The sequence below is a fragment of the Nyctereutes procyonoides genome, unplaced genomic scaffold (genome assembly GCF_905146905.1).
Source record: "Nyctereutes procyonoides isolate TBG_1078 unplaced genomic scaffold, NYPRO_anot_genome, whole genome shotgun sequence".
NCBI lineage: Eukaryota > Metazoa > Chordata > Mammalia > Carnivora > Canidae > Nyctereutes > Nyctereutes procyonoides.
In genome coordinates, this window is record NW_026575128.1 from 8,901,447 (window position 1) to 8,914,894 (window position 13,448).

General features: G+C 37.2%; 1 protein-coding gene across 9 annotated transcripts in view; it reads left to right on the forward strand.

Moving 5' to 3' along the window:
- The window catches only part of TUT4 (terminal uridylyl transferase 4), a 114,431-nt gene that overhangs the window by 20,066 nt on the left and 80,917 nt on the right, over positions 1 to 13,448 (forward strand). For 8 of the 9 annotated variants that reach the window (XM_055341731.1, XM_055341735.1, XM_055341733.1 and 5 more), the window contains exon 2: positions 9,728 to 10,549. In XM_055341731.1, coding sequence (XP_055197706.1) covers positions 9,820 to 10,549 — 730 coding nt within the window. In that variant the 5' untranslated portion in view covers positions 9,728 to 9,819. Of the gene's footprint in view, positions 1 to 4,977; positions 5,015 to 9,727; positions 10,550 to 13,448 lie in introns of those variants that run through there. The other variant, XM_055341732.1, reaches the window with a different exon arrangement.

The following is a 13,448-nucleotide window of genomic DNA, read 5'->3' on the forward strand; positions in this document are numbered from 1 at the left end:
AGAGAGAGACAGAGACACAGGCAGAGGGAGAAGCAGGATCCATGCAGGGAATCCAGTGTGGAACTTGATCCCAGGTCTCCAGGATCATGCCTGGGCCGAAGGCGGCACTAAATCGCTGAGCCACCGGGGCTGCCCTGTTGTCTGCTTTTTTTTTTTTTTTTAAATTTTTTTTTTAAATTTATTTATGATAGTCACACACAGGCAGAGGGAGAAGCAGGCTCCATACACCGGGAGCCCGATGTGGGATTCGATCCCGGGTCTCCAGGATCGCGCCCTGGGCCAAAGGCGGGCGCCAAACCACTGTGACACCCAGGGTTCCCTCTGCTTTTGATACTATATTTAAGAACCTGTTGCCAGATCCAAGATTGTGAAGACTCACCAGTTTTTATATTATGTGTGTATCTCTGTGTGTGTATGTTTCTAATTTATTTTTTTTTTTACCATGACCCCACCTGAAACCAAGAGTTGGGCACTTAACCAACTGAGCTACCCAGGTGCCCCTTTTGTTTGTTTTTATGCTTCCATTGTTTATTTCTTTTCTTTTTAAACATTTCTTTGAGAGAGAGTGCACATGCAGGCCAGGTGGAAGGGCTGAGGGAGAGGGAGAGAGAATCTTAAGCAGACTCCAGGATGCTGAGCTCCTGTGCCAAAACCAAAAATTGGATGCTCAATTGACTGTGCCATCCAGGTACCCCCATTGTTTATTTCTGAAAATTTGACTTTGGTTGTTTCTTTTTTTAAGGATTATTTCTAAGTAATCTCTAGACCCATCACTGGGGCTTGAACCACAATTCAGAGATCAAGATTTGCAGGCTCTACTGACTGAGTCAGGTGCCCCATTGTCTTCTGGATATCCCTGTGTGTATTTTTTTCATTTAACAGTAAGTAGGTCCTCACTATCCTTCCATAGCAGAACAGAGACTTCCTCATTCTGTTTTATGGCTGCATGGTAATATATTTTATGATTTAATGTTATTTTTTCTTACCAATGTGGTATTGATAGCCATTTGAGTTTTTTCTGGTCTTTTGCTTTACAATTAGTGCTTTAATAAATTATGCAATATATTAATTATGAGTCTTACCTGATGTGATCCATTTTGAGTAAATTTTTATAACTAGTGTAAGGTCAGGGTCCAACTTCATTTCTTTGAACGTAGATACTTGGTTTTTCCCTACACCATTTGTTGAAGAAACTATCCTTTCCCCATTGTGTATAAATCTTAGCATCATTGTCAACATCAGTTGACCAAATATGTGAGGGTTTATTTCTGGACTCTATTTTATTTTATCAATCTGTGTCTTTTCTATGACAATATCATACTGTTTGATTACTGTAGCTTTGTAATAAGCTTTGAAATCAGGAACTGTAAGTCCTCCAATTTTTTTTTTCCTCGTTTTCTAGATTGTTTTGGCTCTTTAGAGTTTCTTGAAATTCCATAAGAATTTTAGGATGAGTTTTTCTATTTCTGCAATAAATAGCATTGGGATTTTGATAGTGATTGCATTGAATTTGGAGAACAACTTTGGGTAGTATTGGCATTTTAAGAATATTAACAATGTAAGTTAGTTGGTGATAACTTTAGTGAAGGAAACGAGTGGGTGAGTATACAGTGGGCTGGCTGCACATCATGCAGTCTGTCCTGTCTCCAGCTTTTGGCAGCTCTGGGAAAAAGGCTTAAACCATTCTTGGGATTTTTGAGTTTAATAACAGCAAGCAAGGGGTGGAGTGCTTAATCCATTTAAATGAATGATGAACATTAGAAGAGGTGTGTCTTCCAGCTTTCCATTCCCTTGGGGCTGTAAATAGTAGGAGCTTAAATACTTAATGGTTTCCAGCCTCAATTACCTGAAGGCAGTGATTAGAATCTGAAAGCAGAACACAAGGAAGAGGTAGGCAGGAAAAATAGACTGGAAGGAATCTATGAACTTGGCATATTGTACTATTTATTTAAATCTAATCTCTTTCAGTATTGTTTTGTAGTTTTATGTAGAATTTTTTTTTTTGCTTCTTTAGTTAAATATATACTTAAGTATTTTATTCTTTTTGATGATAAAGTAAATGGTATTGTTTTCTTCATTTCATAGACCTGATCTTTGTGTTGATTCCGTAGTCAGCAATTTGCTAAATTAGTTTTTTAGTTCTGTTTTTGGTGCTTTTTTTTTGGGGGGGGTGCATTTTTAAGGGTTTTCTTACATGATCATGTCATTTGCAAGAAGATAATTCTATTCCTTTCCCATTTTGCTGCCTTTTCTTTCTTTTTTTGCCTAATTGCTCTAGCTGTAACTTCAGTAGTATTGTGTCAAATAGAAGTGGAAAAAGCAAACATCCTTATTTCAGATTGTAGGGAAACGACTTTCAGTCTCTAACTATTGAGTATGATGTTAGCTGTGTTTTTGTTTTGTTTGGTAAAATGGATTTGTCATGTTGAGGAAGTTACTTGATATTAAAGTTTATTGAATGTTTTTTTTCATGAAAGGCTGCTGGATTTTTTCAAATGCTTTTTATTGCATCAGTCAAGATGCTTATGTTTTCCTTTTCCTTCAATCTGTTAATATTATGTGTTACATTGATTTTTGTATATTGAACCACCCTTGCATCCTAGAGATAAATCTCACTTGGTCATGGTATATGACTCTTTTCATATGCTGCTTATGTTACAGGATTTCTTTTCCTTTAGGGCCCGCGGTTCTTGGTCATGCTGCTTCGAAGAATGAAGATGTAGACCAAATGAAGAGTGGTGGGCAGCAAAACAAAGTTTATTGATAATACAAAGCTCCTGAAGAAGGGGGGAGGGACCCAAGAGGGTTGCCACCTGAGTTTCTAAATCTAGCGGTTTTTATGTGCTCCCTGGCAGGCTGTTTTAATCTGATTAACCCTCTATGAGTCTGTCACCATGTCATGTTTTTGTTGTCTACCTATCACTTGGAAAAGGGTGGAGGCTACTTCCAGGGTGGTGTTTAAGGGTGGTTTCCTCTTAGGTTGGGGGCCCCTTGTCCCTGTCTATCTTACAACTATCCTTCATTATTTCGTTTGCTAGTTTTTGTTGATGATTGTTTGAATATGTGTTCATGTTAGGGTAATGCTGGCCTCAGAGAATGAGTTGGAAAGTCCTTTCCCCTTGCCCCCCCTTTCAATCTTTTGGGAAGAATTTAAGAAGGATTGGTGTTAATTCTTCAAATATTGAATAGACTTCACCAATATAGTCTTTTGGTTCTGGGCTTTTTGTTGTTGGGAAGTTTTTGATTATTGATTTCATCTTATTTGTTATATGTATATTTGGATTTTTTTTTTTTTGTTCTTGATTCTGTTTTGATAGTTTGTATGTATAATTTGCCCATTCCATATAGGTTATCCAATTTGTTGGTAAGCAGTTGTTCATTGTATTCTTTTATAATCCTTGTTGTTTAAAAAACTTAAAAAAAACCTTTTTATTTATTGAGAGAGACAGAGAGCCTAAGTTGGGGGGGGGGGCAAAGAGAGGGGGAGGAGCAGACTCCATGCTGTGTAGGGAGCCTGATGAGGAACTCAGTCCCAGGATCCTGGGATCACATAACCGACTGAGCCACCCAGGCACCCTATAATCCTTATTCTTAAAAATTATGTGAAGCATTCCTTTATCTGCATTTTAAGAAAATGTGGCAAAATGTACATTGTTTTCATTTGGGTCAGGGTATTTTCTAATTTCCCTTGTGATTTCTTTGACCAATTGATTGTTTTGAGTATGTTGTTTAATTTTTACCTGTTTGTGAAATTTCCAGTTTTGTGTTGATTTGATTTCTAATTTCATTCTGTTGTGATAAGGAAAGATACTTTGTATGGTTTCAGTCTTTTTTAAGTTTATTAAGATTTGTTTTGTGGTCTTCCATGGTGGTCTGTTCTATTTGCAGTAGAGAAGAATATGTGTTTTGTTGATGCTGGGTAGAGGCTTCTGAATACATACGTTAGGTCTATTTGGTTTTAGGGTTGTTGAAGTCCTCTATTTTCTTACTGATTTTCTGTTTCGTTGCTCTATCCATTACTGAAAGTTGGGTATTGAAGCCCCTGTTATTGTAGAACTCTGTTTCTCTTTTAAGGCCTGTTAATTTTTGTTTCTTATGTTTTTTGTTTTTTTTGTTTTGTTTTTCTTTGTGTTTTTTTTTTTTTTTTTTTTTTTTTGGTTTTTATGTTTTGAGACTCAATTATGAGGTGTGTATTTATAACTGTTAATTGTCTTTTTTGGATTGAACTTCTTATCAATATATAACGTCATCTTTGTTTCTTTTTGTCTTAAAATGTATTTTGTTTAACAATTATATGATCACCCAGCTCTCTTTGTAGTACTATTTGCATGGAATACCTTTTTCTGTCCTTGTACCTGGTTTTTTTTTGGGCAGGGAAAGGGGAGGCCTGAGGGAGAGAGAATCTTAAGCTGAGCGGGGAGCCTATGCAGAGCTTGATCTCAAACCCTGAGGTCATGACCTGCGCCAGAATCAAAAGCTGGAGGCACAACTGACTGAGCTGCCCAGATGCCCCTGATTTCCATGGTTTCTGATGGGGAATCATTTGTTAATCTTACTGTGAATACTTTGTACATGAGAAGTTACTTTCAAAATTCTCTCTTTGGTTTTCAAAACTGAATAACAGTGGGTCTTGGTGTGGATTTCTTTGAGTTTATAATGCTTGGAGTTCATTGGACTTTTTGGTAGTATATAATTGTGTCTTTCATCTGATTTGGGAAATTTTTGGCTATTCAAATACTTTTGAATACATTTCCTTTTTTCTCTTTTCCTCTTTCCTATTATACATATGTTAGTGTGCTTGATAGAGAATAAAACAAACTCAGGAAACTACTAGGAGCAGAAAAAATTTCAAGACAAACTATTAGTGTTCATATATGAGATGATAGTCATGAGACAAGAACAGAGTGCTGTAAAAAGTAATAATCAGAAAATTATAAAGTGTTTTTAGAAATGAAAATACGATATACTCCTTGTGCTCTTCTCCTCCAAAATGTAGAAGAGTTGGAAGACAGAGGTGAGGAAATCACTCAAGAAAGAAAATAAAGGTAGAAAATATAAAGATAAGATAAATGGAGAATCCGTGTAGGAGACATTAAGTTCAATTAATAGGAACTGGAGAAAGAGAACAGAGAAAATGAAAGGGAGGAAGTGATAGAAGACATAATAATACAAGAAAAAATTTCCAGAAGTGGGGGGACTTGAGTTAGAGATAAAAGAACCAACTGAATACCCAGAAAAATTCATGAAGATATATCTGCTCCCAGAGCTCATCATTTAGAAATTACAGAACACTGACGTGAGCCTGGGTGGTTCAGTTAGTTAAGTGTCAGATTCTTGGTCTTGTCAGGCTCAGGTCATGATCTTAGGGTTGTGAGATCGAGCCCTGCATCTGGTTCTGCATTCAGTGGAGAGTCTGCTTGAGAGTCTTTCTCCCTTTGCATCTCCCCCCCCCCCCACTTGTATGCGTGCTCGCTCTCTGAGATAAATAAATCTTTAAAAAAAAATTGCAGAACACTGAGAGAATATCCTAAAAGTTTCCATAAAGAAGACAACAATTCAGTAAAAAAGATGAAAAGAATGGCTTGATTTTCTCAGTACTAACACTAGAAACTAGAAATCATTGAAACAATACCTGTTGCATTCTGAGTGAATGATTTCTCTTTCTTTCTTTCGTTCGTTCTTTCTTTTTCCTTTCTTCCTTTCCTTTCCTTTCCTTTCCTTTCCTTTCCTTTCCTTTCCTTTCCTTTCCTTTCCTTTCCTTTCCTTTCCTTTCCTTTCCTTTCCTTCCCTCCCTCCCTCCATCCCTCCCCCTTCCCCCTTCCCCCTTCCCCCTTCCCGTTTTTCTTCTTTCTTTTCTTTTCTTTTCTTTTCTTTTCTTTTCTTTTCTTTTCTTTTCTTCTCTTTCTTCTCTTTTCTTCTCTTTTCTTCTCTTTTCTTCTCTTTTCTCCTTTCTTTCTTTTATTTATTTATGAGAGAGAGACACAGAGAAGCAGAGACACAGGCAGAGGGAGAAGCAGGCTCCATGCAGGGAGCCCATGTGGGACTTGATTCCAGGACCCTGGGATCATGCCCTAAGCCGAAGGCAGACAGACGCTCAACCACTGAGCCACCTAGGTGCCCCCAAAAGTAGTATTTTTTAAAAGATTTTATTTATTTCTTTGAGAGAGAGAGTGTCCGTGTGTACAAGCAGGGGGAAGGCAGAGAGGAAGAAGCAGACTACCTGCTGAGCAGGGAATCTTGGGGCTCTATCACAGGAACCCAAGATCATGACCTGAGCTGAAGTCAGATGCTAAACTGACTTGAGTCACCCAGGGGCCCCTAAAAGTAATATTTTAAGCTTGGTGGTTTATTGCTAGTATTTCAGTGTTAAAAATAACCAACTGCAAATGATGGATTACATAATTATAAAGTCACATTTAGTGACTTTATAAAGTGTTTAATAATATATTCATTTAGGATTTATTTATTAAGCACATACCATGCATTGTAATTCAGTCTCAAGAGTCCTAGTTTATGTGGCTTCCTTTTGGTTAGCAAGCTTTTTTCCTGTAGGAGAGTATTATTGACAAACGCTCTCTCTCTCTCTCTTGTAAAATTAAGATAACATTGACATACAATTTTATAGAAATTCATGTGTACATCGTAATGATTTGATATTTGTATATATTGTGAAATTATTACTATAATAAGTAACTATTGTACAAATGCTGTGTTTTTATAGAGCTTGAGTGGTCCCTGGTAATTTTCTATAACTTGTAAGATCAGAACCAATACAACATCAGCATCACTGTCTTTCAAGGATTTGTGTAGAATTGTAGCATTTAGTTGGAATAGACTCTAAAGATATCCTAGTTTAGCCACTCATTTTATAGTTTACAAATCTGTGACTCAGAGAGGGTCACTGTCTCTTTGTTGAGGGTCATTTAGTAGTTGGGTGGGTCTCTGGTTGGAGGCATTAGCTGAAATTGGTTCATTATGTAATTTTTTTTAGGGGGGGGATCTTAAAGATTTTTCATTTGAGAGAGAAAGAGTGAGTGAGAGCATAAGCAGGGGGGAAGGCTAAGAGGAAGAAGCAGACTCCTTGCTGAGGAGGGAGCCCAACATGGGGCTCCTACTCAGGACCTCAGGTCATGACCTGAGTCCAAGACAGATGCTTAACTGACTGAGCCACCCAGGCGCCCCTATTTTTTTTTTTTTTTTAAGTAGTACAAACTTCCAATGGCTTTCTGTAATCATGCCTTACAGTAGTTGCCCTCTCTATCCTTTGGAAGGGTTACTTGAGAAGTAATTATTGTTGTGATTAGTTTTTCTGTTCTCGTGCAACAGTTGTTTTCTGGTAAACTTTCTTACCTAGTGTAGGCATACAACTTTTTAAGTCTCAGACTCTAGAAGAGTCTGATACCTGATAGTTTGTGACAAATAAGCAAACTTCTGATAGCTCTGTGGTTTTTCATGAACAAGCATTGTGCTGCTGTTGCTTTGCATAATTGTAACTTAAATGCACACAAAGACCCATTTAGCTTGAAATCAGACTGTACCTGCACATAGTAGCTAATGTAGAGTGTGTGCAATATTATGCAGAGTTTGTAGAAATCCATGCCTGTTCTCTGGAACCCCACATGAATATTTCATTCCCAAATTATAACCATCTGTAGAAATCAGAGCCCCATATCCACCCATGCTACTTAGGTCCTCTTTTTTTTCTTTTCTTTTTTTTCTTTTCTTTTCTTTTCTTTTCTTTTCTTTTCTTTTCTTTTCTTTTCTTTTCTTTTCTTTTCTTTTCTTTTCTTTTCTTTTCTCTCTCTCTTTCTTTCTTGATTTTATTTATTTATTTGACAGAGAGCAAGAGAGCACAAGCAGGGGGAGTGATGGAAAGGGAGAAGCAGGCTACTTGCTGAGCAGGGAGCCCCATGCTGGGCTTAATCCCAGGACCCTGGGACCACTGTCGGAGCTAAATGCAGGCACTTAACCAACTAAGCCATCCAGGCGCCCCTTAGATCCTCTTTCTGAGTGTGCCCACACTCCTCCTTCCTTTGAGTGTGTACCTTGACTTTGCAGTAAAGCTTCCTCTGTTATACTTCTTTTTGACTTGTCCTTGAATTCGTTCTTATGGTAAAGTCAAGAACCTGGTGCCAACTGCTGGTTTAGGTCTCAGGGCCTGAGAACTCCCTAAGTCTCTAGTAGTCAGTAGGCATTGTTAGGATTCAAGGAAGGAAGACCCGATTAGAGCAAGAAGTAGAAAGTGGACTGATGTTTTATAATATAAAAATGAAATGGGATATATTCTAAATACTATTGTTTCCTGTATTCAAACAACTTTTTAAAGAAATTCATTAAAAATTCTTTTTATTTTCTTGATAATGCCTTATATAAGGTTAGAATCTCATTTAATTCTCATTTACTACATTCTAAAAATGTAACCAGGAACTGGAACATGAGTCCAACATTTTTATTTGACTCAGCCAGTTTTGCTGAGTGCACTGGGAAGTGGTGAACCTTACTCAAAACCTTACCTCCTCAGAGAGGACTTTATTTCAGGAATTACAATATTTTTGGGGAAAATTCGTACTATTGATAGCTTAAAAATAGCAATTTTGCTATATATAAGTACTATACTTTTTTTTTTTTTTTTTTTAAAGTGGCCTCCTTGCCCAATGTGAGGCTTGAACTTCTGACCCTGAGATAAGGAGTTCTATGTTCTAAGGATTGAGCCTGCTAGGGACCCCACCATGCTTTCTTTCTTTTTTTTTTTTTTTTTGAAGTAACAGGATATCCTGCCACAGTTTCTACAAGAATTTAGATATAGTTGTATGTTTAGCAACTATTTTGACAATTATGTGAAACACCTTATAAAGAATATTGAAAGCAGAATGTGTAAATTAAATGAATTAAAATATCCAAAAACCAGGAACAGTAACATTTTTTATAGCTAAAAATGGTACAGCTTTTTATTAGAAAATAAAGTTAGCCATAAAAGATAGCAGTCGTGAAAATATAAGATGGTTTTGGGTTAATTTCTTTTTTTTTTTGGCTTAAATTTTAATTGTAACTTAAAAAACATAAAATAATTTAGAAGAACATAATCAGTTTTTTTTTTAATTAAAGAGAGAATATCAGTCTTATTTAAGTAATCTCTACACCCCATGTGGGGCTTGAACTCATGAGTCATATGTTCCTCTCATTGAGCCAAGCAGGTGCCCCTAGATTGGACTGCTTGTGTTTTCTTTGTTCTATTTCCTTTTATATTCATTGTGGTACATCAGTTGCTAGTTTTATTTCCCTTTTAGTTGAAATTGTTATTGAGTAATGTAAAACAAATTTAACTTCTAAAATTCTCATATTGCCATAATTATATTAGAACTTTTTTTTTTAAGATTTTATTTATTCATGAGAGAGACAGAGAGAGAGACAGAGACACAGGCAGAGGGAGAAACAGGCTCCATGCAGGGAGCCCAACATGGGACTTGATCCCAGGTCTCCAGGATCAGGCCCTGGGCTGAAGGCGGCGCTAAACCACTGAGTCACCCAGGCTGCCCATATTAGAACCTTCTTTATGACCATTTGGGTTATTTACCAAGTGGATTTTAACTCCTCATATGGTTATCAGAGTTTTTAAGTTTGTACAATTTCTTAAGTTTTGAGAACAAATTTTGAAAGTTTCACCAATTTTTTAAAAATGGCTTTTACATTTTAAATAACACATTTTGTTTTTTTTTCAACCCAATAGTTTGTTTGCCTAATCTGGACTTGAAGCAATTCATCTGCTGGAAATCTGCCATTTTACAGTGCCACAATTGGAAAGAAGCAGGTTTTCAAATAATGGAAGACTCTAAGGCCTCAAAAAATGAAAATCATGAACCAAAGAAGAATGCTTGGGCTATATCTAATCAAACTTTGAAAACTAGAAATGATAAATCCATAAAAGAAATTGGGACCAGCTCTCCAAATAAGAATAGTAGCAAAAAAAATAAGCAAAATGATATTTGTATAGAAAAAACAGAAGCTAAATCATGTAAAGTAAATGCTGCCAACGTAGCAAGCCCTAAAGATTTAGGATTAGTCCTTCGAGATCAAAGTCATTGCAAAACAAAAAAATCACCTAATTCACCGGTGAAAGCGGAAAAGATACTTGTTTCACAGGCAAAAGCAGAAAAATCACCAAAGTCCCCTAATTCACCAGTGAAAACAGAAAAGACACCCAGCTCACAGGCAACTGCAACAGAAAAGGCACTTAGTTCACAGAGGAAAACAGAAAAAGTACCCAGTTCTCAGATGAAATCAGAAAAGGTCCTTGGTTCACCAGTAGAACCAGAGAAGGTGCTCAGTTTACTGTCGAAGGAGAACATGAGACGGACAGAATTACAGCAAATTGGGAAAAAAACTCCAAGCTCTTTTACTTCTCTGGACAAAGTGAATATTGATGTTGTAGAGGGAGGAAAATCTGCTTTAGAAAACTCACCACTATCTCAGAAGCAACAAGCATGTGCGGATAATACTGGTGATTCTGATGATAGTGCTTCAGGAATTGAAGACATAGCAGATGATTTGAGTAAGTACAAATTAGATTATCCCACAGGTTACATTTTTGGAGAGATTTTCTGCTATTAATGTTCTTTAGATAATCCTTAATGTGATTTTTACTACTTTAATTGCAAAAAGGACATTAATAATATGGCTTTTTTAAGCTAAAAAAAGAACCTTTTTATTTATTACAGTAGATTAAAAGCCTGTGCAAATAGAAATTAGGGGCTCCTGTAGTCTGTATGTACATGTGTACACACACACACGCACACAGACACACACACACTTTTTAAGTGTTCCTGGTAATATGTGGCTTATTCATTCAACAAACATGCATATATTGAGTTCCTTTTATATACCAAGCATATGTTTACAAGGGAAAATAAAAAAATACAGCACCAGACCTGAAGGATACTTCTAGTTAGATGGGAGTGATACACATAAATAAAGTGGTAATTTAGTTCAGTGCTAAAAACTTAAAGAGTTGAGAGAGTGTGTGATCTGATTGAGGGATTTAGACTTTGGGTTGAGAAAATGCAGGACATAAATGTAAGAATGAGAGTATGATTGAGATTAAGTATGACTGAAACAGAATTAGGGGTGAAAGTGGCAAATGATGCAGCTGAAAAGACACACAATAATTGGAAAAAGAAGGATCTTTTTGGATGTGATAGACAGTTTGGACTTTATTATGAGTGTTTTGAGAAGCCATTGAAGAGTTTTAAGCAAGTTAGTGCTATGATCAGATATACATATTTTTATACATATATATGTACATATATCATGTATATACATATATAAATGTTTATAAGTATATATAGAATATATATGTAAAATATGTATATATGTACTTTTAATAGTTTAAGCTGTAGTGCAGCAAATTTTTTTTTTTAGCAAATTCTTTTTAAGAAAAATTTTTTTTATTGCAGTTCAATTTGCCAACACCCAGTGCTCATCCCGTCAAGGCCCCCCTCAGTGCCCATCACTCCCCCACCTGCCTCCCTTTCCACTAACCCTTGTTCGTTTCCCAGAGTTAGGTGTCTCTCATGTTTTGTCACCCTTACTGATATTTTCACTCATTTTCTCTCCTTTCCCTTTATTCCCTTTCACTAATTTTTATATTCCCCAATGTAGTGCAGCAAATTCTTTGACAGGAAGCAGATTGGTTAGGACACTTGGAATTTACTTGAGACTTTTTGGTATGAAGTTCTTTTGGGATTTTTGGGATTTTGATCTTAGCTTTAATTGCTTATAAAGGTCTATGTCTTTTGAGTACTTTTTTTTTTTCCAAGATTTTATTTATTTATTCATGAGAGACACACACAGAGAGAGAGAGAGAGATGTAGAGACACAGGCAGAGGGAGAAGCAGGCTTCCGTTGTGGAACCTGATGTGCAGGACTTGATCCCAGGACCCTGGGGATCATGACCTGAGCTAAAGGCAGGCGCTCAACCACTGAGCCACCCAGGTGCCCCTTAATTGCATTTTCAACATAACAGCCAGAGTGTCCTGTTAAAATTATTCAGATCATGTTACTACTTTTCAAAATGTTTCTGTAGTTTCCATACATTAAGATACCAATTAATGTCCTTTCAGTAAACAGTAAGGCTCCATGTGATCTATGCCACTGTCCCACTTGCCTGCTTTCATTCATCTACTTCTTACTTTCTCCCTCTCTGTCCCAAGTATGTGATTTCTTTGCATTTCCTCAAATACGAAGGATGGCTTTCACTTTTACTTTTTCCTCTGCCTGGAACATTCATCCCCAAGATGTCCATATGGCTTGCCTCTTACCCTTCTTCACCTTCTCAGTGAGGGTTTTGCTGGATCCTTTATCTAAAATTTATAATTCTTTTTGCCAGTTTAATTTTTCTCCATTGTCTTTATCACTGTCATATTTAAAATTTTTCTTACTTTAAAAAAATTTTTGTTATTAATTTTAAAGATTTAGCACATGTGTGTGCACACACATGAGGGGGAAGTGGAGAGAGAATCTCAAGCAGGTTCTTTGTTGAGCAGGGAACCCAGTGTGTGGCTTTATCTCACAATCTCGAGATCATAACCTGAGTCCAAACCAAGAGTTGGTCTCCAACTGACTGCACCACCTGGGGCACTGCTGTTATTAATTTTTTAAGTATATTCCACACCCAATGTGGAGCCCAATGCAGGACTTAAACTCAGGATCCTGATATCAAGACCTGAACTGGGATCAGGAGTTGGCCACTCAAGTGACTGAGCCATCCAGGTGCCCCTATCTTTTTATATAATAGCTTTATTGAGATATAATTCACATGCCAAAATTTCTCATTTAAAAGCATACAGTTTAGGGCACCTGCCTGCGTGGCTTAGTTGGATAAGTGACTCTTGATTTCGGTTCAGATCATCATGTCAGGGTCTTGAGATCGAACTCTGCTCTGGGCTCCTTGCTCAGCATGGAGTCTGCTTAGGATTCTCTTCCTCTCCTGCACATTCCCCCCCCCCTGCCTCCCCCACCCCCGCCCCCTCCTCTTCCCTATTTGCCTGCATGTACTCTCAAAAAAAGAGTAGAAACATAATTTGGTGGTTTTTAGTACCATATTCATAAAGTTGTGTAGATTTTGTCACTGTCTACTACCTGAAAATTTTCATTTCTGCAAAAGTAACTATACCCATTAGAGTCACTACTCAGGGGCCACCTGAGTGGCTCAGTTGATTGAGGTTCTGACACTTGAGTTTGGGTTAGATTGTGATCTCAGGGTTGTGAGATCAGCCCTGCATTGGGCTTCACGCTAGGTGTGGAACCTGCTAAAATGAGTGAAAATATCATTGAGGGTGACAAAACATGAGAGACACCTAACTCTGGGAAACGAACAAGGGGTAGTGGAAAGGGAGGTGAGTGGGGTGTTGGGGTGACTTGGTGATGAGCACTGATGGGGGGCAGTTGGCAGG